We start from the raw sequence: 27,683 nt of genomic DNA, 5'->3' as shown, positions 1-27,683 counted from the left end.
GACAAATGGGACCACATCAATTTAAAAAGCTTCTGCACAGCAAAGTATACAATCAACAAAGTGAAGAGACAACCCACAGAATGGGAGACAATATTTGCAAACTACCCATCTGACAGGGGACTAATAACCAGAATATATAAGGCGTTCAAACAACTCTAGGAAAATGTCTAATAATCCAATCAAAAACGGGCAAAAGATTTGAATAGACATTTTGCAAAAGAAGACACACAAATGACATTTGAAACAGGCATATGAAAAGGTGCTTAACATCAGTGATCATCAGAGAAATGCAAATCAAAACTCCAATGAGATATCTTCTCATCTCAGTTAAAATGGCTTATATCCAAAAGATAGATAACAAATGCTCTTCAGAATGTGGAGAAAAGGGTGGGAATGTAAATTAGTACAGCTACTGTGGAGAACAGTTTGGAGGTTCCTCAAAAAACTAAAAATAGAGCTGCTATATGATCCAGCAATCCCACTGCTGGGTGTATTCCTAAAAGAAAGGAAATCAGTGTATCAAAGAGGTATTGGCACTCCTATGTTTGTTACAGTACTGTTTACAATAGCCAAGATTTGGAAGCAACCTAAGTGTCCATCAACAGATGAATGGATAAATAAAATGTGGTACATAAACATAATGGAGTACTATTCAGCCATAAAAAAGAATGAGATCCTGTCATTTGCAACGACGCAGATGGAAATGGAGGTCTTTACGTTAAGTGAAATAAGCCAGGCACAGAAAGACAAACATCACATATTCTCACTTATTTGTGGGATCTAAAAATCAAAACAATTGAACTCACGGAGATAGAGAGTAGAAGGATGGTTACCAGAGGCTGGGAAGCGTAGTTGGGGGAGGTTGTGGAGGGGAAGTGGGGATGGTTAACGGGTACAAAAAAATAGAAAGAATGAATAAGACCTACTATTTGATAGCAAAAATTGAGTGACTATAGTCAATAATTACTTAATTGTACATTTTAAAATAACTTAAATAGTATAATTGGATTATTTGTAACTCAAAGGATAAATCCTTGAGTGGATGGATACCCAATTCTCCATGATGTGCTTATTTCACCTCGCACACCTGTACCAAAACATTTCAGGTAACCCATAAATATATACACCTACTATGTACCCACAAAAATTTAAAAATTAATAAAAAATCACACATACACACACATACAAATGAGGTTTTCCTTGAAGACAACGATGTTGAGAACTAGCAAAATGCACGTTCTCATTCTAAGGCCAGTCCACATTCCCTGAGCCCCTGACGAGTTGTTCGGCCGTGAGGGGCAGGTGGGAGACACTTACCATGGAGAGAAGGAGGTCAGCTGTGGCCATACCCAGCCTCCAGCCCTGGGGACAGATGCCTCAGTTCAGCCACAGAAAAACATCCTTAATCCTGAGGGGCAGTCACACTGGTTTGCGGCGTAACCGGAGCCTCTTCACATTAATTGTGAAACCCATTTGAATCTGTTTGACAACAGTACTTTCGCGGCAAAAATCAGAGCAAGGACCAATTTCCAAGAGACTTTACAGTTGTCTCCTCAGTCAAACACACCCTTGAGAACCCACCTTCATGGAGGAAAGTGTTTTTCTTTTTATCCTGCATCCAGCCTTTCTCCTTTAACCGAGGGAAACCTGCTGAAAACACTTTGCGTGAGAGAAGCTGCTCTTCCGTGTCCAGCAAGCAATCAGCGTAGCTCTGCTGTTCCAGCTCTGGCTATCTTGACACAGTTTAAAAGCTGTCTCTGTGACCTCATGGGACCTCACTGAGCCTCAGTCCTCTCAGACGGGGGTGACATGACAGTACTTTCCTTAGAGAATTGCCTGAGGATTAAATGAGAGAATCCACGTAAGCACTAAACACAGTGCCTGGCATATGTAAGCATTTTGTAAATGTTAGGGGGAAAAGGAAATAGCCATTAAAAAACAAAATCCACTCGGGAAGCTGGGGTAGGATCTCTTGAGGCCAGGAGTTCGAGACCAGCCTGGGCAACATAGCAAGGCCCCTGTCTCTACAAAAATAAATAAATAAAATTAGCCAAGTGTGGTGGCAGGCGTCTGTAGTCCCAGCTACTCAGGCCGCCGAGGTGGGAGGATTGCTTGAGCCTAGAAGTTCCAGGTTGCCATGAGCTGTGACTGTGCCACTGCACGCCAGCCTGGGCCACAGAGTGAGACCTCATCTCTTAAAAACCAAACCAAACCAAAAAAACAACCAGAACTCCCTAAAGTGACTGTTTGGCTTCCGCACCTGTGAGCAGTACACGAGGCTCTGTCATTATCCACGGTGTCTTCAATTCTCCTAATGCCTGTCAGGAAATTCAGAGTGGGTGTGATGACTATCACCTGCCAATGAGGAGACCCAAGCGATGAGAACTCATAGATCTTCACCAGAGGGCACACAGCTAGTTAGTCGCAGGAAACCTCTTACCTAGCGTCACCCACCTGAGACTGTGGAACTCCACGCTCACTGGAGAAGTGAGGAACAGAAACAGACAAGTGTGGACAGGCGGTAGAGTTGACTCTGCAGGCCTGGGTCATTCAAACCCTGCATGTCTAAGAGAAAGGTCTGGCCTTTGCCTGGTTCCTGGGAGATAACCTCCAAGCCCTTGGAATATTCTGCCTGATAGGAGTGTCTTTGATAATCTCAGACCTTGGGCCACGCTACCTAGTCTAGCCTAACAGTGTTATCTATGGTGGGACCTTGGGCCACACTGTTCCGCCTCTGGAGAGGCTGAAATTCAAATAGCTAAAGTCAGTAACGAGGCACTCATGCCTGAAAGCCTAAGCCCAGCAAAATCCCTGGACACGGAGGCTTATGGGAGCTTCCCTGGTTGGCGATACTTTGTACATCTTGTCCACAAGGTTCCTGGGGAATTGAGCACCATCTGCATGACTCCACAGAGAGTAAGAACAGGAGGCTCACCCCCGCCACTCTCTGGGCTCTGGCCTGTGCATCCTTTTCCTTTGACAATAGTCTGTATCCTTTTACTGCAACAAACCATAACCACGAGCACAGTGGCTCTTCTGAGTTCCAGGAGTCCTTCCAGTGGATCACAGAATTTGAGCTTTGTCTTGGGGACACCTGGCTAAGTGGGGAAGCAAGGATTTGCCCCCTTAGGATGGGGACGAAAGCTCTGGAATCTGGATGCTGCATTTTGGTTTGGGACCATCTGTCTCCTCCTTCAGCAGTGGGCTCCTCCCTTCCTCCTTCCTTCCCCCCTCCCTTCCCCCCTCCTTCCCCCCTCCCTTCCCCCCTCCTTCCCCCCTCCCTTCCCCCTCCTTCCCCCCTCCCTTCCCCCCTCCTTCCCCCCTCCCTTCCCCCCTCCTTCCCCCCTCCCTTCCCCCTCCCTGTCGTGCCTAGGTTGTCCAGCCTCAGGCCAGAGGCAGCCCTCTAGGGTGGTTTTCCTAAGAATAACCATTTTTGAAAAGGGCTAGGGAAGACAGGAAGCCTGCCTTTCTTGCAGCATATTTGGTTTCACTCAGGAAATGGACTAAACTGAATTTAGAGGACATGTATTTGGTTGTTGAGTCAAACTCTGACCCAGGTATTTATTGCAAACATGGTATTTATTTCCCTGCTCTTTGTTGAGGCATGCAGAGGGAGAACTAGCTCTGACTGTACAGGCATTGAGAGGATTCAGAGGCTCTTACACCACTGGCATTTTGGCAACCCATACCAAGACGATGTGAGTACTAACCTGCAACCCCAAGCTGTGATATTTATATGGCATGACTGATTTTACTCCTGGGTAACATCTAAAAACAAAAGCTAAGATATCTGTGTGATCTGAACCTCACCCAGCAATTTCCTTGGCTGGAACAAGGAGGGAAATGAGGAATGAGGGGAAGGACGTTGGTGGGCAGAGGAGAATGAGGATTGGGCAGGGGTTGGAAGGGGATGGCAGGGAAGTAAGAAAGATGAAAGGGCCAGGCATGGTGGGACCTGTAGTCCCAGCTACTCGGGAGGCTGAGGAAGAAGGTTTGCTTGAGCCTAGGAATTCGAGGCCAGCCTGGGCAATGTAGCAAGATCCCTGTCTCAAAAAAAAAAAAAAAAAAAAAGAAGAAAGAAAGGTGGAAGGGAGGGAAGGGTGAGGAAGGTGTGACACATCAGGTGAGTTTGGAAAGTGGCTTCTCAGTTTATTGATTTCGATTCACTTAGATGCTAAATAAAAGTGTTATGTTTTTGTTTTTGTACAAGTTTATTCTTTGGGGACACATTTTTCCCTTTTAAAATTCCATTTCCTTTTTAAAGCACAAGATTTTTCCAGACAACGTTTCTTTTGATGGGATTCCAGCACTCTGGGGAATCTCTCCCTTTCCTCCATCCAGCTGCCTCCTGATCTCCTTTGGGCCTTGGCTTAGACGTCACCTTCTCTTTGGAGACCTGCCCCAACTCCAAGTCCAGGCTAGTTTGCCATCTGTGGTGGCTTTACAATGTGTCAGCGTGGCAAGGCAGAACCGCATTTTCCAGAATTCCCTTCCCTCCACGTTTCCAGTCACGGTCAGCACTGAAGAGAGTTTTGCAAAAGGGAGGCAGCGGAGACAGAGCAGCCGCCATTCCCGGGGCTGCCACAGGCGGTCTCGCCCCCACGGGCTCTCCTCCTGGGCATGAGGCCTGGTCTGGGCCTGCCACTCCACCCTCCCGGGCATGAGGCCTGGTCTGGGCCTGCCACTCCACCCTCCCGGGGACCTCCTTCAGCATCTCCAACTCTGGGGCCAGGTGTGTGCGTTTTGGTCCATGACAAAGAACGCTGGCTCATGCCTGACACCCACATCAAGGACGGGGCAGTAAGGTGGACGTGGACATTAGTCCCTCCTTGTAGGCTCCAGTTTGTGCTATGGGTTCCAGCATGTTCTACATCTCCCCAGTCTGCAGCCATCTTTCCTTCCCCGACTCCCTGCCCCATGGACATTAGACTACAGCCTCAGACGTCAAGGTAACAGCCTCACAATGACCACATAAGGCCAATCCCTGCCACAGTTCTATTGAAACCTCTTTGTGTCTCCCTTTCTCTATCCATTCACCCACCCACCCACCTACCCACCTACCCCACCTACCTATCTCCTATCTCCCACGGGTTCTCCTTCTCTGAGTGAACTATCCTAATTGCCGCCTAAGCTCTCCAAACTTTCCTCATTTTAACCTTTACAACACCAGGCTTTGATTTCCTGTAATTCCCAAATGTTCCCCAAGCTCTTCAGCCTTCCCTTAGTGTGACATTCTACGTACTTGACTGAGGACAGCACTTCATGGAGGCAGGAACTATGCTTGGCTTGTTCTCAGCTATAGTCTCTGGGCTAACATAGTCCCAGTCCCTGGCATATAACAGACACTGAATAAATATTTGATGCATGAAACACTGAATGAGTTTTGTTTCTCTTGAATCTTTTTTCCCCCTGTTCGGTAGGAATTTGTTTTAATAGGATCTGGAAAATAGGCCCGTTTCTTGTGCACACACAGGGTAAAAAAGGTCAATGTGCAGCAATGGTGGGGAGAGGTAAGCATTTGGTTCTGGAATCTTCTGGCAAACTAAAATGGTTTAAATCATTGTATTGTACTGGAATCACATGCATAAATGATTCCCATGCTGTTACCTTTGGTTAAGTGCACACGTGCACATACTGTTCTGTCCACTTTGCTCTCTCCATTTTCTTTTTGAGACAGGGTCTTGCTCTGTTGCCCAGGCTTGAGTACAGCAGTGTGATCACAGCTTACCATACTCTTGAACTCCTGGGCTCAAGCAATCCTGTCACCTCAGCCTCCTAGGTAGCTGGGGCTAGAGTTGTGCACCACTATGCCTGGCTATTTTTTTCTTCTTTTTCTTTTCTTTTTTTTTTTGTAGAGACGGGATCTCACTACATTGCCCAGGCTGGTCTTCAATTCCTGGGCTCAAACCATCTGCCCACCTCAGCCTCCCAAAGTGTTGGGATTACAGGTGTGAGCCACTGCCCCCGGCCTGCTCACTCCATTTCTTAAGTGTGTTGTAGAGGATGAGTCTAGCCTCATCCTGCCCATTCTGTTTCTTAAGTGTATTATAGAGGATGAGTCTAGGCAGGCAAGTCGAAGTTTAAGTATCATGAGCCATCAAAGCCTGACTTCCCCCACTGTGTGACCTCACTCAGGCTACGTGAACTCTCACCTTCCACCTCTGCAGAATTAGCAGGCAGAACTAGTAGATTTCTAATCTAGCTTAAGACGTCCTGGTTCTGCCCTCAGAAAGTTTCTATTTATTTCTTCAGGCTGGCTGCTTCTACCTGCTGGTCTTGCAGAAGAGCATCTCATGACCACCTAGCAGAATAACATCATGTGAGAAAAATACTTTGTGTTCACAAATAGAAGAGGATATTTAAGGGAAAAATCTAAATTTCCGCCCTTGTGAGTTTTCTTTTTTTAATTGCAGTAAAATATACATACCATAAAAATTATCATTTTAATCATTTTAAGTATACAGTTCAATGGCATTAAGTATATCCAGATTGTTATACAACCAACACTATCATCCGTCTCCAGAAATTTTTCATCATCCCAAACACAAACTCTGCACCTGTTTGTGCACACTAACTCCCCATTCTCCCTTCCCTAATCCTAACACCATCGTTTTACTTCCCATTCCTATGAATTCGACACTCTCAGGCTCTCATATAAATGGAATCATACAGTATTTTTCTTTTTATAACTGGCTTATTGCTCTTAGCATAGTATCTTCAAGATTCAACTATGGTGTAACCTGTGTCTGAATTTCCTTCCTTTTTGAGGGCAAATCATATTCTCTTGTGTGGACACATCGTATTCTGTTTATCCATCCATTCACCCATTGATAAACCCCAGAGCTGCTTCCGCCTTCTGGCTACTGTGAACAAAGCTGCTATGAACATGGGTGTGCAAATATCTGTTTGAGTTTCTGCTTTCAGTTCTCTTGGGTATGTACTCAGAAGTTAGATTGCTGGATCATATGGTAATTCTATGTTTAATTTTTTAAGGAATTGCCATACTGTTTCCCACAGCAGCTAGACCAGTTTACATTCCCATCAGTGATATATAAGGGCTCCCATTTCTTAATATTCTCACCAAAACTTGTTATTTTCTGTCTGCTTGATTTTTAGAGACAGCATCTCCCTCTGTCACCCAGGCTGGAGTACAGTGGTGTGATAATAGCTCACCACAGCCTCGAACTCCCGGGCTTAAGTAATCCTCCTACTTCAGCCTCCCAAGTAGGTGGAACTATAGGCACACACCACCATGCTCAGCTAATTTTTAATTCTTTTTTTTGTAGAGACAGGGCCTTCCTGTGTTGCTCAAGCTGGTCTCGAACTCGTGGCCACAAGCCATCCTCCTGCTTATCTTCCCAAAGTGCTGAGATTACAACTGTGAGCCACTGCATCCAGCCTCTGCTTTTTTGATTATGGACATCCCAATGGATATGAAGTGAATTTTTTCTTTTTAAATTCTGTGGTGTTTCTACATTTCTGAGCAAAGCTGGGAAGTTAGGGTCAGGAAAGCTGTGGCTCTCTGGACCCCAGCTGCCCATTAGAGAGGCTCTCCTTGCATCCACTTTAGACTTTAGACTGGTTGTAGCTTCCAGTTTTCATCTTTGCTAGAACAACCTTCTTAGTCATTGTGTGAGCCATGGCAGCTGTTCATGCAGTAGATTCCGGATAAAAGATAGATGCTCTATTCTCAGAAAATGAATTTGAAAATCAAATTCATCTATATTTATATTTCAGTAGAACCAATGGTATCAACCCCTCTATTTCAGAAGCTCTTGCTGGCCTTAATCCTCCTGCAAGGGTATATGATTTACACAACCCATTTCTTTCTACATTCATTTCAAATTTAAATGAATATACTAAATGCCTACTTTGAGCCAAGCACTATGCTAGATGCTGCTGTATATATTATCTCAAGGAATTCTCTCATTAAAGGATGATTATTCTCATCTATAAGAGAGGAAAATGAGATTCAAGTCTGTTGTTTCTCAGAATATGAGCGCCTACATCAGAATTCTTTGGGAAGTGTGTATTACGAATTGGGCACCAGGACCATCTCAGATTTTCACAGGTGCCCCAGTAACTCTTGTGCACTTGGAAGTGTGAGACTTATGGCTCAACTGGTAAGTGGGGGCTGGACTGAAGCCCTGGTCCTTTCCAGAGCCTCCTCCCTTGATGTGGGGTGCTGCTAGCAGCGCTTGATGGGGTAAGGGGTTGTTGACAGATGCTGAGAAAAGCAGCTGCTCTGCAAGGGCAGGAGAGGACACCGCTGAGATGCTGCCACAGAGAAAACTGCATGGTGAGGGGGCTGGGATCAGAGCCAGGCAATCTCAGGGTGGTGGGGACGTTGGAACTGCTGTTGCAGCCATGAAGTTTCATGGAAGAGCATTGATGGGTGGAGCTTGGGAGGGTCTCGGGGTGAGAGTTCAAGCAGGCAGTCTTGCTGCACCGTCAGAGGACGGTGGTGTCCCAGCTCCCAGCCTGTACACGTCCCTCTGGAGAGAAAGCTTCTCTTCCATAGGTTGTAACTTACCCTTCCTGGGTGAATATTTGCAGATTTGTTTTCTTTTCTTAATTCAATGCCTCCCTAATACATAACACTCAGGGTACTTGTAGTGTGCACATGCCCTGCTGCTCAGTCAGGTAGATTTTTCTAGGTTTCTGGGAAGGGTTAGACCCAAATAGGCTGGGCAACCCCTGCCTAGCAACCCACACTCATGTGCTAGGTGGAGCCCCTGAGTGCTGCATGCAGTTCCATGATTGCATCTGAAAACAGGCCTGGAATTGATGATGGTGCCAGAGGGAGCTGGAATATCAATCACGTTCATTAACAGGAAGCTGGGATCCTAATTTTCAAAATATTGTTATTGTGATAAAACATATATCACATAAAATTTACTATTTTGACCATTTTTAAGTGCACAGTTCAACAGCATTAGGAACATTTACATTGTCACATGACCATCACCACTAGCCATTTCTAGAACTTCTTCATCATCCCAAACCGAAACTTTATACTCATTAGACAGTAATTCCTATTCCTTTCTTCCCCTACCCACTGGTAACCACCATTCTACTGTCTGTCTCTATGTATCTGACTACTCGATGGACCTCTTCTAAGTGAAATCAAATAAGAGTTGTCCTTTGGTGTCTGGCTTAATTCATTTAATATAAAGTCTTCAAAGTTCATCCATGTCATAGCATGTATCACAATTTCATTTCTTCCTGAGGCCAAACAATATTCTGTTGTATGGATAAATCACATTTTGTTTATCCATGTATCCATCAGTGGGCATTTGGGTTGTTCCTACCTTTTGGTTATTGTGAATAATGCTGCTATGAACATTGGTTTGCAAGTATCTGTTTGAGTTTTTGTTCCCTTTCTTTTTTTAAAAATTTCTTATTTATTTATTATTATTTTTGAGATAGGATCTCACTCTGTTGCCCAGGCTGGAGTGTAGTGGTGGGATCATAGCTGACTGTAGCCTTGAACTCCTAGGCTCAAATGACCCTCACGCCTCAGCCTCCCAAGTAGCAGACACTACAGGTGCATGCCACCATGTCAGACTCCTGCTTTCAATTCTTTTTTTTTTTTTTTTTTTTTTGAAACGGAGTCTTACTCTGTCTCCCAGGCTTATCCCAACTCAGGAATCACAGAAGCAGATTTTGAATAATGAGTGGGATGTTGATTTGTGGAGAGTAAGGGAAAAAGGAACTCCACATAGAAGAAATAGCAAAGCAAAGAGAAAGAGTCATAAAAGTGAATAGCATTGCCGGTAACCACAAGTGAGATGGTGTGGCCAGTGTAGGTTTCACTGGTCAACGTCATGAGAAAACCAACAAGGTGGTTTGGGACTATGTCATGGAAAGTTTTGAACCTGAAGCTAAGGAAATCTTAATATTTTAAATTAATAATCTGCACCTTTTATTTCCAAATTATATTGAAAGTTAGGGGATTTACTTATATTTAAATACAATTTAACAATTGTAGAGTGCATTGTCATAAAAGTTTAAGCCTGACGCTTTTTACTTGGGTAAAAATGATATTTAAATGACAGTAAGAAATTTTTAAAAACCTTTCTTACATAGTCATCTATCCACAGTGAGTCTCTCTGTGTGTATGTATGTGTGTGGTATGTGTGTGCAGTGTCTGTATGTGCCTATCTGTGGGGGGCATGCAGTGTGCATGTGTCCGATGTCCATGTCTGCATGTGTGGTGTGGTTATGTGTGTGTAGTCTGTGTGTGTGTGTATGGTATAATGTAATGTGTGTGTCTGTGTGTGTGTGGTGGGTGGGTGTTCAATGTCTGTGTGTGTGGTGTGTGTGTGGTGTCTGTGTGTGGTATGGTGTGGGGTATGTGTCTGGTATTTGTGTGTCTGTCTCTGAAGGGTGTGTGTATGTGATGTGTGTGTGCTCTGTGTGGGTTTGGTGTCTGTACATTCCTGTGTGTGGTGTATCGTGTGTGTGAGTGTTTGTGTGTGTGTGTGGCAGCTATGGGAAGGTGTCCCTCAGATCTCCAACTGCAGGGAGTGTGACCGGGCAGCCCAGCTGCTGTGCTCTGAGATGCATTGCTACATCCACTCCAAGACCCTCCTTCCTGGACGGAGGGCTGCAGGTCACTAAGGCAGCCTTCCCTCGCAGTCTGATGGGCAAGCTTGGCTCAAGGATTGGGCAACAGCCTTGTTGAGCTCCTGAGCACTGCAGAGCAGCCTGGAGCTTCTGTCTAAACTTCCTCCCTCCCTTCTCCTTCACTCATGGCCCAGGCTTGCCTTGCAGCCTGGGCTCTTCCTGTCTCCTCGGCTCCCTCCTCACTGCCTCTCACAGGCCTTTCCCCTAATGAATTTCTGGCACAATCAATCCTGTCGTGGCATCTGCTTCTGGGAGGACCCAGAATACACAGTGGGGACAGGAATGAGTTGAGAAAGTAGGCACGGAGCTGGGATGTGGAACTGGCCCACCCGCCCTAGCAGGTGGAGAGGTTGCGTCCTGGCTGGCAGCTGGGTCACTTCGAGTCCCTGGCCTAAGGCTCCAGATTTGACCAGTAGTGGCCTGGCAAATGTTCTGGGAGGGGACAATGTGGCGCGTGCCATGATGCAGGCGTTTTAAGAATACGGGTGGAAAATGCCTACAAAAAAAGGCAGAGCGGGCTGGATGTCACTCAGCTGTTTTGATGCACACAGAGGAAGGAGAGACAAAGGCCTGTTCATGCGGGGCCCTGTGACCGCTGCCAAAGAGGCCTCCAGCTCCTGCAGAGGAAGAACAGACGCACAGCTCAGAGGCAGGCTGAGGACCTGATTGTTAGAGTCATGGAGCTCCAGAGAGGTTTAAATGCTCGGCCAAGGCAGGTCTGTTATGCAAAGGTCAGGGCTCTTGTGGGGAAAAGCTAGGATCCTAAATATGGGACAGGGCTATGTAGGTGCTGGCTGCCAGATCGCCCCTGAAGATCTGGACTCCGCACTCTGCTCAACCCCTTGGGCTTGTGGAGGTGGCCCACCCCTCCCTAGGAAGGCCTAGCCTTCCCACTAAGCTGGCAGATGCTGGCAGGTTCCCCGCACCCACCAAGGCAGCAAGTGCCCGCTGAGGAGCCATGCCTGCCCTCCTCCTGACTTCAGGGAAGTGTATTAGCAAAGACATTCAGTGCCAGAAGAGAAGGTGAAGGAATGGAGTCTGACCATTAGACGTGCTCCTGCGTTAGACAATGCTGGGAGCAATCCTTCACTACCTGCTCCATTAAATTCTTGCTCTTGGAAGATAACACTGTGAAGCAATTAAAGTGGCTTCTTATGAAAACTAACAGCTTGCTCATAAAGGCTCACTTCAACACCCTCATCTCAGCGGGGCACAGTGACTCACACCTGTAGTATCAGCACTTTGGGAGGCCGGGATGGGAGGACTATTTGAGGCCAGGAGTTCAAGACCAGCCTGGGCAACTTAGTGAGAACCCATCTCTACAAAAATAAAAACTAAAAAATTAGCTGGATGTGGTGCCACGCCCATAATCCTAGCTACTCAGTAGACAGAGGCAGAAAGATAGCATGAGCCCAGAAGTTTGAGTATGCAGTGGGCTCTGATGGCACCACTGTATTCCAGCCTAAGTGAGAGAGTGAGACTCTGTTTCAAAACAAAACAAAACAAAAGACCCTCACCGCCTTGTGTTCACCTCTTCAAGCCTATTATATCTTAATTTTGCCAAATCTCATCTCGTTTCTTGCCTTGCAAGCATGTCTCAAAATCACATAATCTGGGCTGTAACACCCTCCAACACCCTTTCCTAATTTCTCTGTTTTGAGATACTTCTAAAACTCTGACACTGTAGTATTCTCCCTTACTGCCATAGGTCTCATATACTCAGATTTGCTTGATCAACAGATTTTTCTGGAAAAACAATAACGAACACAAAATATACATGGATCATAGTAATATAGAATAAATGTAACATACTAGCCATTCTCACTACAGTGCTGACCTATTCTACCCATGGTGTGTCTGGCCTGAGTCAGTTCTGATCCGCCCACTTTCTCAACAGGGAAAAGGTAACACACATTTCAGAAATGCATATCAGTCTGAGAACGGAATCTAATCCTGAAATATATAAATGAACGCTCTTCACATTTCAGGTTTAAAGAAACAGTATTTGCCTCACCCGAAGGAGGAAATAATGATTTTTTTCCTCCTGTAAGGGTTCTTGGTTAACTCTACCCTGTTTGTTTTACTTAAAATGTTACATACTTTGCATTTATTCAGTTGATTAAGATTTATCTTGCTTAGTTAATGACTAACTTCTGGCTGGCCTTTTTAGGTTGTGAAATAGTTGTCAGGTCTGTGTTTGCATATATTAGAGATATGAAGAACAGTATCTAGTACACCTAGGCTATTTGAGCACTTGGAGCAAAGATCAGATTTTGACAGGAATGCCCCTGTTAATGGATCCAGAGTTTGGCCCCACTAACAAGAGGCTTCATTGTTCGAATTGGTCATTTGGGAATTATTGTAATTATTCTGACAAATGAAGAAAACAAACCTATCAAAAGACTTTATTTATTTGTTGCTGTTATTTATGATTTTAAAATGTGTTTCTATGAGTTTTAAAATATGTTCATACTATAATAGGTATGAAAACAGACATAATAACTTTTCCCACATACTGCTCCTGTCTCAAATACAAATTCTGCACAAACATATGCAAATTATGCACAAATTCTACCCCCTGCTCTGTAGATACTCCTTGAAAATTGAGTACAGATCCAGGGTTCACAAATCTGGTTTTCGTTCCTCTTAGTTTCCTTTATAATTTCTAGTCTCAGGCCAGGCACGGTGGCTCATGCCTGTAATCCCAGCACTTTGGGAGGCCGAGGCAAGAGGATCACTTTAGGCCAGGAGTTTGAGACCAGCCCGGGCAACATGATGAAACCCCATATCTAGCAAAAATACAAAAATTAGCGAGGTGTGGTGGTGTGCACCTGTAATCCCAGCTACTTGGGTGACTGAGGCATGAGAATTGCTTGAGCCTGGGAGGCAGAGGTTGAAGTGAGCCGAGGTCAAGCCATTGCACTCCAGCTTGGGCGACAGAGTGAGACTCTGTCTCAAAAAAAAGAAAAAAGAGAAACAATGTCTAGTCTTGTCATCATTTCTAATCAGAAATGTGTCCTGAGCATTTGCCATTCATTATCTGCTGCCTCCATCCCAGAAAGTCTGTAATGCAGTTCTCTGGTCCTAGTTCTCATTGCACATGAGATGGAAATTGTAGTTCAAAAGAGTAGGTGACTAGTGCCGGCTGAGTAGCCGGTCGATAAGGGTCTTAGTGCTAATTGCTAACCCTTGAGCTTTGAATATTTGTCTCTTTCCTGATGACCCAAGGCTTTCTGCCAAGTAGCTAATCTGTAAACATATGCTTAAATATACTCAAGGCGTTCCTATTATTAAAGCACTATTTTGATTGTACTCTTGATTCCCTGATCAAAACTTTCCATTGACTACTGAGAAAAGTCCAAAGCACTCAAGCTGAAATTTCCAGCTTTCTAAAGTCAGATCTCTATTTGCCTTTCCAACCTTATCTTCTGCTATTCTCCTGTGCACTCCAGAAATTTCAATCAAAAAGAGCTACTCAATACTCCCTGCAGTGCTGGCATTGCTCTGCCTAACCCTTGCTTATCTCTTTCAATATTTCAGCGCCATCCTCCTTCCCCTGAGAGGCCCGGTCAGGTGAAATGTTTAGGAAGAACCAGCCTGTGGTAAGGTGAGAACAGGGAAGGGGGTGGATCTGCGCTTCAGTTGCGATGGGATAATTAACATAAAAATGCATCACTCTTGAAGATTTTTCTCTACTTCTCTCATGCTCCTGTTTTCTTACTTTCAGTTAACATCGCTTTTTTTTTTTTTTTTTTTTTGAAATTGAGACAGTCTCACTTTGTCACCCAGGCTGGAGTGCAGTGGCACAATCTCAACTCACTGTAACCTCCACCTCCCAGGTTCAAGCTATCCTAGTGCCTCAGCCTCCTGAGTAGTTGGGATTACAGGCGTCTGCCACCACGCCCGGCTAATTTTTGTATTTTAAGTAGAGATGGGGTTTCGTCATGTTGGCCAGGGTAGTCTTGAACTCCTGGCCTTGAACCATCCATCCACCTTGGCCTCCCAAAGTGCTAGGATTACAGGTGTGAGCCACCATGCCCAGCCTGGTTAACATCTTTTTATCATGATTTTCACAAGGGTCGTGTAAGCATACCTTCAAAATGGATGGGGTGTGCTCAGGGAGAGTGCCTGCTCCTCTCACTGCAGCGCCACCTGCTGTGTTCAGCCTGCTTTGTCTCTGCTCATGGATGGCTCACCCTTCTCAGTTCCAGCTCCTGCCCCCACTGGATTCCCATGAACTTCCTTTGTAACCAGTGGTACGGTAATGAGGTCCTTCACACATGCAAATATTCTCTAAGTATTTTGGTTCCTCCCTCACCTGTTGTTTGGGAGCTGAGATTCTGCTTTATAATCATCTGTACCTCTTCATCTCCTAGCACAGGGCTTTGCCTGTGGTACATGGCATTGAACCCATCAAATAAAAGCAACCAAAGGGCAAAATATTTTTGCAATCTGAAGAATATATTTACAATGAGAAACATCACTTGTAGCTGCCTGTAGTATATGGCAAACACTGTTGAAACAGAGCCACATGTATGGATGGTCGAAATGTTTTCCTGTTTGTTCACCCTGTCTCCATTTTTACCTAAGTATGGAAGGAGGCAGGTGTCCGCTTTGGTCCCATTTCATCTGGGCAGTGGTAGAAGTGGCCTGTAATTCATGCAGTAGGTTGCTTTGTCTGTAAAGCGCCAAAGAATTGATATCACTTGTTGTTGTTGTTTTTAATTAATGAGTTGACTTCAGCAAACCGTGGTTTGGGTATCTCAAAACAGCTTGAATCTGACCAAAGAGAAAGACTCACAGAAAAACAAAGAAATTTCATGTAGTGTATGAGGTTTCATCTTTGAGCAGGAAGTTCCCAAGATTTCAAGGCAGAAGCACAGAAGAGTAGGTGTAGAAACGTCAGCAGCACCAAATTCTTATCCTCATTCTGACCCCAAAACTCTTGGGTCTTCATGAGAGGAGTCTTTTCTTTCGTTGAGTCTCTTCTTTGCACAGGCAGTCGCTAGGAGGTCACTTTCTTCTGTCTCCTTTGCCCTCGAAAGGATGTTTTAGGAGGCCACGTCATGATAATCCGGTCCTCCTGAAGAACAGGTCAGAACAACATTAAATGGTTTATTTGCTTCCTGAACCTGTGTTTGTTGCCTTCCAAGGCACTGGAAAACCAAAGGTTGCCTTTCTGCTGCTGTGAGAAATTATTCTGTTTTGAATATTTGATCACACACCCAAACAGGTGCCAAATGGAAAATATCATGCTAGATGTCAACCCAGGCAGCAGAAAGTTGGCCAGGACACTACATCTCTGAATTTAAATGGTCCAGAACTTCACATTTTTCCTGAATGGTCTTCTTATGCCAACTCTTCAGAGATCATAGAATCCTAGAGTGCTGAGCAAACAGATATCCTGCAGCTCACTGCATTCATCTTTCAGAAATCCAAACAGGTTAGATGATGTCTCTAGCAATTAATACCCAGTGGCAGATCCAGTTCTAGAAGAAACCTAGGAGAATCCAGGTGTTCTACCTGCAAACTGTGACCAAAAAAGTGATCTCTACTCATATGCTTTGTGTTATTTCAGAGCCTAGGATGGAGACATTTTATTTCAGAAGTGATGACCCACTCCTAGCCAATTTCAGCAGATAACATGGAACAAGCTAAATCTGTTGCAGAAAAATAGATAGTATTTGTCAAATACAGAAAGGGGGGTGTTGAATATGCATTAGGTCAGACTCCAAATTTTTCTCCCCAAACGGTTGGTTGAGAACAGTCACATGTTTTATAGTCATGTATCCCAGAACTGTCTGTTACAGCAACACCTTCAGATTCCTCACAGGCTGGATGTGGAGGCTCAGGGCTGTAATCCCAGCACTTTGGGAGACTGAGGCAGGAGGATTGCTTGAGCCCAGGAGTTTGAGACCAACCTGGGTAACATAGCAAGACTCCATCTCTACAAAAAAACTGAAAAATTAGCCAAGCACGGTGGTGTTCACCTGTAGTCTCAGCTACTCAGGAGGGTGAGGTGGGACAATCATTTGAGCCTGGAAGGTCGAGGCTGCAGTGAGGAGTGATCACACCGCTGCACTCCAGCCTGGGCAACAGAGCAAGACCCTGTCTCCAAAAAAACAAAAATGAAAACAACAACAAAAAACACTCCTTGCCTATCTTTAAGAGATTAACTACATGAGCAGGCTTTCATGAGCAGCTGAATTTTTACCCTGGATGCATTGTGAGCAAGCTTCTTGGAGTCTGGTGAGCCTTTTGACTGTAAACCAAAAAAAAAAAAATTTTTTTTAAATAAATAACTGAGGCAAGTCTCAATCATTTTTAGAGGTTTATTTTGCCAAAGTTGAAGACATGCCTGAGGGAAAAAAAGGGTAAAAACCACAGGAAACATTTGTGTTCTGTGATTTTTTCCCAAAGAGGGTCTGGGGACTTCAATATTCAAAGAGAAAAAGAGCAGGCAGTAGGGGAAAAAGGAAGGAGGAAAAGAAAGGGAAAGGGTAGATAAAAGAGGCAAACAGTTGCATTCCTTTGAGTCTTTTGATCAGTGAAGACACTTTTTTCATGTAAGGAGGGAGGAGAGGAATAGTCAATTATGCGTTTGTCTTGGGCTCAGTGAATCTCCATTTTTACATAAGGTAAAATAAACATAGGAAGTAGAGGAAGCAGTTAGATATGCATTCATCTCAGTTGAGCAGAGAAATGATGACTTTTAGTTCTTGGTTTTCGTTCCCTCTCTGCAGAAGACTAGCTGTTAATTTATTAACACATTGTAGGGTGAAATTCAACAGAACTGTCTTAGGGTAAAAATCTTGGGGCTCACAAGAGATTTCCTTGTGAGGAAATTGTGAGGGAAGAACGTAGCCTTTTATCTTGTAGCTATCTATTTAGGAACAAAGTGGAAGGCAGGTTGGCCTGACCCAGTTCCCAGCTTAATGTTTCCCTTTGGCTTAGCAAGTTTGGGGTCCCGAGATTTTATTTTCCTTTCAGATGCCACAGGAAACGTAACAACTGTAGAAGCGAGATTTCTGAGCTGGGCCTCTCAAGACCCATTTGACTACAAGGTCAGAGAGAGAATGCTGGTCCTCATAGGCCTGTCCTGAGTCTGCTCTGGACACCTGGAGGCCACAGCTGCAAGAGGGAGGGTGAGGTCAGTGACCAGAAGGAAGGTATCACTAGGGAAAGAGCATGGAACCCTCAATTCCAACTGTAACCCTTACCAGCCCTGTTATGAACTGGAAGCTTGTGTACCCTGGAAATTCATATGTTGAAATTCTAACCCCCAACGTGATGGTCTTAGGAGAGGCATTTGGGGGTAAGTAGGTCATGAAGGTGGAGCCCTCACAAATGAGATTAACACCCTTGTAAGAAGAGATATGAGAGCTTGCTCACTCTTTCAGCTCTTCACCACGTGAAAATGCAATGAGAAGGCATCACCCACAAACCCAAAAGTGGCCTGGAAAGTCCAAGATCAAGAGGTTGGAATATCTGGAATCTGGTGAGGGCTGCTTCCTGGCCATCCCTGGATGTTATTTCCTTAGGCCCCTAGTCTACTAGTGGTACCCTGAGCCCTTCACTTGGGCACCCCAAGTAGCCTTGCCATCACCTGGTCCTCAGTAAAACCCCTATCCCCAAGTTCAGTTAGGTGTTAGAAAAGAAAGATGTCTGATTGAGTGGGTCCACACTCAATAGCTGTTAGCTTCAGAGTCCTCTGGGAAATATGCATGTTTTGAAAAAAAGGAGCTCAATAACCAAGATGAATCGCAAATCAGTTGAATTTCAGACAAGATAAAAAGTTCAAAAGGGAGTGTTCTGAGAAGCCATGATGGGCCAGGAGTGATGGTTCATGCTTATAATTCTAGGACTTTGGGAGGTCCACATGGGAGGTCTACTTAAGGCCAGGAGTTCAAGACCAGCCTGGGCAACATAATGAGATCCCCATCTCTATAAAAATTTAAAAATTTGGGCATGGTGGCTTGTGCCTGTAATCCTAGCACTTGGAGAGGCTGAGCCAGGCAGATCACGAGGTCAGGAGATTGAGACCATCCTGGTTAATACGGTGAAACCCCATCTGCACTAAAAATACAAAAAAATTAGCTGGGTGTGGTGGTGGGCGCCTGTAGTCCCAGCTACTCGGGAGGCTGAGGCAGGAGAATGGCATGAACCTGGGAGGCAGAGCTTGCAGTGAGCCGAGATCGTGCCACTGCACTCCAGGCTGGGCGATAGAGCAAGACTCCGTCTCAAAACAAAACAAAACAAAAATCTAGAAATTTAAAAACAATTAGTCAGGCATGATGGTGCACATCTGTGATCCTAGCTACCCAGGAGTCTGAGTCAGGAAGATCACTTGAGCCCAAGAGTTTGAGGCTGCAGTGAGCTATGATCATGCCATGGCTGGAGCTATGATCACTCCAGCCTGGGCAACAGAGCCAAACCCTATCTCAAAAAAAAAAAAAAAAAAAAAAAAAAAAGAAAGAAAGAAAGAAAAGAAAAAAACCTACAAAAACAGAGGAACCATCACGACAGTTTCACTTGCGTCCATGTGAAGAGACCGCCAAAGAGGCTTTCTGTGAGCAACAAGACTGTTCATTTCACCTGGGTGCAGATGGGCTGAGTCCGAAAAAAGAGTCAGTGAAGGGAGATGGGTTAGGGCCGTTTTATAGGATTTGGGTAGGTAAAGGAAAATTACAGTCAAGGGGGTTGTTCTCTGGCTGGCAGGGGCAGGGGTCACAAGGTGCTTAGTCGGGGAGCTTTTGAGCCAGGATGAGCCAGGAGAAGGAATTTCACAAGATAATGTCATCAGTTAAGGCAGGGACTGGCCATTTTCACTTTTGTGATTCTTCAGTTACTTCAGGCCATCTGGATGTACATGTGGAGGTCATGGGGGATATGATGGCTTAGCTTGGGCTCAGAGGCCTGACAGACAGCAGATCCAGTCCTGCCTCAGAGCCTAGAATATGTCATCAATCAGAATATTCTTGCTTTTCACATAGTCCTCTTCTTCTCATCCTTCTCTGAACACTGCATCACCCACCCCACTTTGATTGCCAGGGCTCTGGCAGGTATAGTAAGAGGGTGCTTGCTGAGCCCTTTGATGGCAGGGGTCATACATAATTCCTGGATTTGCATTTCAGGGACTGTCCAGTCTGTTTTCCTCTGGGCAGTCATTCCTCTGGGCAATCATTCTCCATCTTTTAGGAGACAGATATTCCAAGTGATGTAATTGCTTGAGTATGGGTGGTCAAGGTCTCAAACCTCACCTTTTCCATCCTGAGATATGGTGTCTTCTGATTTTGAGGGCAATTAATGTACTTTATATGCATCTATATCCATCACAAGGTCTAGAATTTAGTACAGGCTCAAGTAAGTGAATGAAATACTAAAATCTGATAGATATTACTAGTGCTCCTCTCCATCAGGCACATGAAAGACTATATGTCAAACCTCCCTGCCATTAAATGGGGTCATTTGAGTAGTCCTGGCCAATGGACTGCAAGAAGTGATATGTGGCCCTGTTGGTCTGAACTATAGATGTGAGCTGTCTGTGCAGGCTTTTCTCTTGCCTAGGCCACTGGCCACATTACAGACAACAAAGCCTCATTTACCCTGGGTTCCTGAGTGGCTATGTGGAGCAGACTACCCCCCCTTACCTGCTCACCTGTGCTGGAGAAATATCATGAACAAAAATTATACCTTTGTTGAAGGATTTCAGGGCCTGTTTGTTCTGCAGCATAACCTAGCCTGTCCTGACTAATACAGCCAATGGCCACTTGAAGGTACAGGCAAAGAGGCTGCATATTTTGTAAAAATCATAAGTGCTCTTGAGGATATTTTGTTGTCTAAACTTTGATTATTGTGAGGCTTCACTCTGTGAGTCACGAAGGATCTAAAGTTTAACAGCCCCTTGAAGAAGTTTACTCAATCTGCAGAGTCTTCCTGGTGTGAGCTGAAAGGCATGCTGCCCTGCAGTGATTGTGAGTCAGTTCCCTGGCTGCACCACTGGCTAGAAGAAGGCCAGATATCAAGAGGATATGCAAGACACTCTGACAACCACTTCATGGCATCCTACTCACATCCTTGGAACCACATTCTCGGTGGATCTGTGCATAAATGTTTGAAACGCATTTTATTTCATTTTTTGGTTTTGAAATAAGTTGACATTTGCAGGAATGAGCACCATATGTGCCTTGTCATTTCTCCTCAGCAGGGCAAGGCCATCCTACTGCATGGTGCCATCTACTTTAGCAATCTCCTGGGAAACCTTGTTTTTCATCCATGGACAGCATTTGGCCAGAGACTGCAAGCAGAAGGGATAGAAATGGGAAGAGTCCATTTTTTGGCCGTGTCTCCAAATTCACCTCACCAAAAATTCCAATTATTTTTGGTTTCTACATTGGCAATGAATTTTGCTAGGATGGGTACCATATGTTCTAGTGTTTCTGAAACCATTCCAGTTTCTAATATTTTACTTGTCTCTGTAATACAGCAAAATGCCCCAGAAATTTCAATATTTTAGTATACAAACTACATCTATCCGACAACTTTTCACTCTAGGAAGCAATACAAAAATTCATTTTGAGATCCCGTGCCTCAACGTTTCGTTGAAACTAATGCACTTCACCTTCACATACCACAAACTGTATAATGATATGGTTTATTTCTGCCCCAGCAAATTCTGGTCAAAAGGGCAGTGTATCTTAGTCTGGAATATCCATTTTAGAATGTCATCTCCCTGGGTCACTTAGAGCTGTAATCTGTTCTTTAACAGAAACGTATCTGCCCAGTTTACCATTAATTAGCATATTTTAAGAGTTTTATGAGATGAACCTTTCGGGCTTGAAATATCGCTTCGTCTTTCAGCAGCTGGGTCGGAAGTGTGTGCCGCCTCTCAGTTTCTGCCCGGTGACTGGGTGCGTTTGGTGTTTTAGGCTGATAGTCCTGTCTGCTCCAACACAACGCTTAGCACCGGAAGAGCAGGCCATGGGGCTCAGTGCAGGGTCCAAAGTGCATAGTGAAGACGGACTGCTCGTCACCATCCCTAGGGTTCTGTCCCAAGTGTCTGAAGTGCTGTCATTAAAGATTCATCCTCAGGTTGAAAGCTTAAGCCCTGTGAAAAGCCAAGTGCCCCAGGGAGCCCCTCATGTTAAATCATGGACTGTGAACCCCTTGGCTTCAGGGCACTAACGAGCTCCTTCCCAAAGCACATCCTCTAAGAAGGAGCCCTGGAAGAATGGAGCTGGGCCAAGGCAGGAGGGCTTTCCAGAGAAGAGTGGAGAAGGACACATGAGCAGGGCGGTGCAGGGGTTGCAGTAGGATAGGACACGGGCTTCCAGGTGGAGAGTTTGTGGTCATGAAATGCAAGAGACTGAGGGAAATGACTTTTGTTGAGCCCTTATTCCATGCCGGCAACTACGCAAAATGTTTTCTATGTATTTTTATCTGCTTTAGTTCCCTCTGTCCCCTGGGAATTAAAGAACATGTTTCCTTTATAGGTGAAGACAGCACCAGTCAAGGTAGTTAAGTGACTTCCTGTATGGCAGGTGCAACTGATAGCAGTAACTAAAGCACACCCTGAGAATGACCCTGTGGTCTAAGAAGAATGTGTGTCTGGGAGTGGCCAACCCAGAGACTCACTCCTTATCTATGAGGGACATCCAAACCCCTGGTCCATTCCTTGGAACACAGGCGTACAGGGGATTGAAGCCTTTGTTTTCATTTAAACAGAGGTTGATAGACGGAGGGTGCGAAGTGAAAATTGCCACATAAACGGCATGCCTTTTCAAACAATGGCAGTTGTCATGTCTAGCCCCCTGTTCCTGGACTGCCCTGTACGTGGGTCCTCACTCAACTCTTTCTCTTGTCTGCTAGCTCTGGGTCTCTTCTTCAGGCTCTTGGACAGGGTGCCATCTTTGTTGGAATCAACAGGGGTCCGGCACAACACTTCCCCAGAATCATACACCTGGGATGTAATGGAGCCATGATCTGAACCCACGTCTACTTCTAAAACACTTACTGTCCCACCAACTAAATTGGCCTGGACCTCTAAGTCAATTCTAATAGAGTTGGGATGAGTTACTTCTCACTAGAACTATTGCTTCTTACTAGACCTTCTGTCCGTGAAGGGACAGAAGGGAAGCATTCACCAGGCACTTGGAATTGTGTTGGCCACTATCTCAGTCTGTTCCTGCTGCGATAACAAAATACCTGAGGCTGGGTCATTTGTAAAGAACAGAAACTTACATTTCACAGTTCTGGAGGCTGGAAGTACAAGGTTAAGGCACCAGCTGGTTCAGTATCTGGTGAGGGCCGTTGTCTGCTTCAGGTGGCAAACCTACCACCACGTTGGGGATTAGGTTCCCACACCTGCGTTTTAGAGGGAGGGACACAGACATTCACACCATAACACCACCTTCACATATCCCACGTAATCCTCACACCAACCCAGCAGAGCAAGGGCTATTATCCTTATGTTTACTTATTGTATCCATTTTTTATGCTGCATAACAAATTACTGTAAACTCAGTGGCTTAAAACAACACACATTTATTATGTTTCTGTGGGGCGGGTGTCTGGGTCCTCAGCAAAACTGCAATGAGGGTCCTGACCAGGGCTGTGTTCTCATCTCGAGATGCTCATAGGTAAAGGTCTCCTTCCAAACTCACCAAGGTTGTGGAAAGATGTAGACCTCATGGTAGCTGGCTTCTTCAAATCTTTCAAGGAGACCAAGCCTTATACAACTACATAATCCTGAGAGTCACACTGCATCACGTTGGTCATATTTTGTTGGTTAGGAGCAAGTCACAGGGGTCGTGGGGCCACCTTGAAGTCTATGCCATACACATACGCACAAGTGCAGAAACTTAACCTCAGCTAGATGCTCATTTCTTTCAGCGTAGTTAGATGTCATGACGGGATGGAGATGGCGTGATGCTGAGGAACCTTTGACTGTGGTGTTCCTTATGTGCATGTCCTCTTCCAAGGCCTGGGGAGGGGCCCGTAGGTGGGCCTAAGTTTTGTCCCTGAAGCTTGTGCGTATACGCAAAATAACAAATATAAAAATTGCTAGTGCCCCTCCCAGGACTTACAGGTGACAGGCCTTACAGCTTAGGTTTCTTGGTAAGTCTGCCCCCTGGGGACACGTCATCACTATTATTCGAATTTCCTTGGGGTTGTTTACCATTTAGTCTATCACAGGGTCTAGAAAATAGCGATCATTCAAAATACCGCACATCCCTAAGTCAGTAGAGGCACTCTCTCCGTGCGACCTCTTCTCCCGCCGTTTGCTTCCCCCACCTCCCCCCTCTGCTGCCACACTGGCTCTTGGTGCCACCTGGTTGGAAGTGGTGCCGCAGCCTCTGTTTCTCCCACTCCCTCAGCCCTCACCTTTCTGTTTTCTTCTGAAACCAGCTAGGCGTTCACAGAACCAACTCCCTAGCTCATTTTTTCTTAGTGTTGTACTCATCTGGCAGAAACCCAATCCCAGATGAGACAAGAAGTATCATATATATGTGTGTCTGTGTGTCCACGTGTGGGGGTCTGTGCCTGTGTTTCTGTGTGTATGTGTGTGTTTCTATGTATGTCTCGGTGTGTGTCTGTGCATGTGTCTCGGTGTGTGTGTGGGTGTCTGCGTGTGTGTCTGTTTCTGTGTGTGTCTGTGTGTGTGTGTCTGTGTCTCTGGGAGTGTGTCTGTGTGTCTGTTTCTGTGTGTGTCTGTGTGTGTGTGTCTGTGTCTCTGGGAGTGTGTCTGTGTGTGTGTCTGTTTCTGTGTGTGTCTGTGTGTGTGTGTCTGTGTCTCTGGGAGTGTGTCTATGCGTGTGTGTGTGTGTCTGTTTCTGTGTGTGTCTGTTTCTGTGCGCGCGCGTACTTTCTCTCCGCTCCAGGAGAGCCACACCCCAGCACGCAGGTCCTGCCATGCCCAGGGGTGTGATGCTTGCCCCTCGCTGTGTCTGTGGCCCCCTCGCCCTCTCACTCTGCAGAGCACCCATCGCGCCGTCCCTCTCCTGGCTCTCAGCTGCCCGCTCCTGCCCCCTCCTCCTCCTCCCTCTCAGCCACTGACTGAGCATCCCGCTTCACAGAGAAAATAGAAGCTACCAGATGGCTGTGCCTGTCTTTCTCCTACCGTGTCTGCGAGCCCCCTTTCACCCTCCGCATCCTGGTCTTCCTCTGGGGAGAAGTGGCTAACTCCACACCAGGCTCACTCTCCACCTGCGCTCTGGGCCTCCCTGCCCCCACCCCTGCTGCCTTCTCAGAAGCCTCACTGTATGGAATACCCTTTTCCCCTTCGAATGCTCTGTTTTATCTTTATATCCAACCCCGCCCCCCCGACCCCCGAAGGACTTTCTCATCAGTTTTTAGACATCTGGAAACAAAACGAATCTGAGTCAAAGGAGAGGAAGGGAAAATGACTCTGAGTTGTCCCTCCACACCCCTCACCCCTGCAGCTCCGCCCCATCTCTTTCCACCTCTGCACAGCCAAGTTTCTGGAAACACTTGATGATAGGCGCTGTCTTCATTTCCTTATTTTATATTCATTCTTCAAGGCTCCACTTCTGTGATGCATGGTTCAGCTTTGTTTAGGTGTCCTGCCATCACTAAATTCCGGACGGGTTCATTGTCTCTTTCAACCTCGTCTGACACTGCCAGCCTAACCACTCCCTCCTTGCAACACTGGCCTTCCTTGCCTTCTGAGGAAGATACTGTGGGCTGACTCATTCAGCATTCATTCTATTCCTGCTGTGCATACCTTCTTGACAGTGGGGAGAAAGCTAAAATTGACATTTTCCATATTCCCCCTCCACTCTTTCCAGTTGAGGTTTCAATTCCACCCGTCAGGCGCCCTCTCTGGGACTGTCATTTGAAACTGAGATGCTGGGCAGGCAGGCAGGGCTGGAGGCATCACTTTTTGCTGGTGTGCATTGCAGCGGGGCAGGAAGGTTCTCTGGCCAAGAGCAGGGACATAGCTTCCAGATCGATGACTGCCCGATGACGGCAGAGGCAGCAGCTCCTCTGACCGTTATTCCTGGAAGCTCAGCCTAGCCTCTGTGTCCTTGCTTTTCCTAACAATTCTATGAATTGCTAACGACTTTAAATACATGTATTTTATTTAAATTAGCTAGAGCGTATTCTGTTGTCTGAGACAGCATTGATCAAAGCAACGGCCGTAACACAGCACTAACTTCCTCTTCTTGAGCCTCATGGCTTCTCCTCCTGTTGGTGGCTTTCCGACTGGCCATGTAATGGAGCAATCCTCATGGCCCCGTCCTCACCTCCTTCCTTGTCTTCTTCTTGTCTTTTCTCCTACGCTCAACATTCCTATCCACGTTCATGCTGCAGTCAGCACCTAGATAAAATGATGCAGGGATGCGACGTCCAGCCAAACCACCTTTCTGTAAACCACTCAATTTGTGGCAATTTGTTAAGGCAGCAATAGAAAATTAATACATTGGTAGAAACTAAGTTTCTAAATAACCAATGTATTCGTTTTCTATTGCTGACCTAACAAATTGCCACTAATTTAGTAGCTTAAAACGATATCCATTATTATCTCACAGTTTTGTGGTTTCAAAGGGTGTGTGCAGTGGGGCTCAGCTGGGTCCTCTGCCTAGAGTCTCACAAAGCTGAAATCAAGCTGTCAGCAGGGGAGCATTCCATTCGAGGCTCTGCGGGTGAATCTCTGCCAAGTTCACTCAGGTTGTTGGGAGAATTTGGTTCCTTGTGGCTGAAGGACTGACGTCCCTGTTTCTTTGCTGGCTGCCAGCCAGGGCCTTTTACAGCTCCTTATGGCCACCTGCATTCCTTGTCATTTTGCCCTTTCCTTCTTCAAACCACCAAAGGTGTATTGAGTCTTTCTCTTGCTGTGAATCCTTCTGGCTTCTCCTTCTGCCTTTTTTTTTTCCTTTTTCTTTTTTGAGACGGAGTCTCCTTCTGTCTCCCAGGCTGGAGTGCAGTGGCGCGATCTTGGCTCACAGCAAGCTCTGCCTCCTGGGTTCACACCATTCTCCTGCCTCAGCCTCCCGAGTAGCTGGGACTACAGGCGCCTGCCACCACGCCCAGCCAATTTTTTGTATTTTTAATAGAGACAGCGTTTCACTGTGTTAGCCAGGATGGTCTCGATCTCCTGACCTCATGATCTGTCTGCCTTGGCCTCCCAAAGTGCTGGGATTACAGGCGTGAGCCACAGCACCCGGCTTCCTTCTGCCTTTTTTTCTGATTGCAGTTGGAGAAAGTTCTCTGCTTTTTTGTGTTGTGCTGTCTCTTTTTTTGAGACAGAATATCACTCTGTCTCCCAGGCTGGAGTGCAGTGATGCAATCTTGGCTCATTGCAACCTCTGCCTCCTGGGTTCAAGGGATTCTTGTGCCTTAGCCTCCCGAGTAGCTGGGATTATAGGCGCCCAGTACCACGGTCAGCTAATTTCTGTATTTTTAGTAGAGATGGGGTTTTGTCCATCTTTTTGTTGGCCAGGCTGGTCTCGAGCTCCTGGCCTCAAGTGATCCTCCCGCCTTGGCCTCCTAAAGTGCTGGGATTACAGGTGTGAGTCATCATGCCCCATCTGTTTTTGCTTTCTTAATTCCCTTTTTTTTGCAGTTTTTTTATTGAGACAAAAATTCACATAACATAAAATGCATCATTTTAAAGTGTACAATCCCATGGTTTTTTAGTATATTCACAATGTTGTGCAACCATCACCATTGTCTAATTGCAAATCATTTCCATCACTGCAAGAAGAAACCATGGAAACCATAAGCAGTCACTTTTCCCCTCTGCCTGTTCCCTGGCAACCACTAATCTATTTTCCATCTCTTTGAATTTGCCTATTTTGGACATTTCACATGAATGGAATAATTTGCTACGTGACCTTTACTGTCGGGCCTCTTTCACTTAGCATAATGTTTTTAAGGTTCATCTCTGTTGCAGCATGAATCAGCACTCTGTTCCTTTTTATAACTGAATAATATTCCATTGTATGGATGTACCACAATTTATTCATTCATCAGTTGATGGTTATCTGGGTTGTTTATATTTTTGGCTATTGCAAATAATGCGGCTGTGAACA

The 27,683-nt window shown here is 45.6% G+C and overlaps 1 protein-coding gene and 1 long non-coding RNA gene across 2 annotated transcripts in view; one reads left to right on the top strand and one right to left on the bottom strand.

The window, feature by feature from the left end:
- Positions 1–27,683, bottom strand: part of LOC106994412 (uncharacterized) — a 121,962-nt gene that overhangs the window by 24,115 nt on the left and 70,164 nt on the right. The window contains exons 3-4 of the long non-coding RNA XR_013408352.1: positions 22,870–22,992; positions 1,318–1,836 (exon numbers count right to left, since the gene is read on the bottom strand). This is a non-coding gene — a long non-coding RNA (uncharacterized LOC106994412). The remainder of the gene's footprint in view (positions 1–1,317; positions 1,837–22,869; positions 22,993–27,683) is intronic.
- LOC106994413 (uncharacterized) overlaps positions 14,086–27,683 on the top strand; it is a 73,064-nt gene continuing 59,466 nt past the window's right edge. The window contains exon 1 of the mRNA XM_077975244.1: positions 14,086–14,236. Within this exon, the coding sequence (XP_077831370.1) occupies positions 14,208–14,236 (29 nt within the window). The 5' untranslated portion in view covers positions 14,086–14,207. The remainder of the gene's footprint in view (positions 14,237–27,683) is intronic.

The sequence above is a fragment of the Macaca mulatta genome, chromosome 18 (genome assembly GCF_049350105.2).
Source record: "Macaca mulatta isolate MMU2019108-1 chromosome 18, T2T-MMU8v2.0, whole genome shotgun sequence".
NCBI lineage: Eukaryota > Metazoa > Chordata > Mammalia > Primates > Cercopithecidae > Macaca > Macaca mulatta.
Note: the sequence above shows the minus strand (reverse complement) of the source record. Positions and strands in the feature narration are given on the sequence as shown.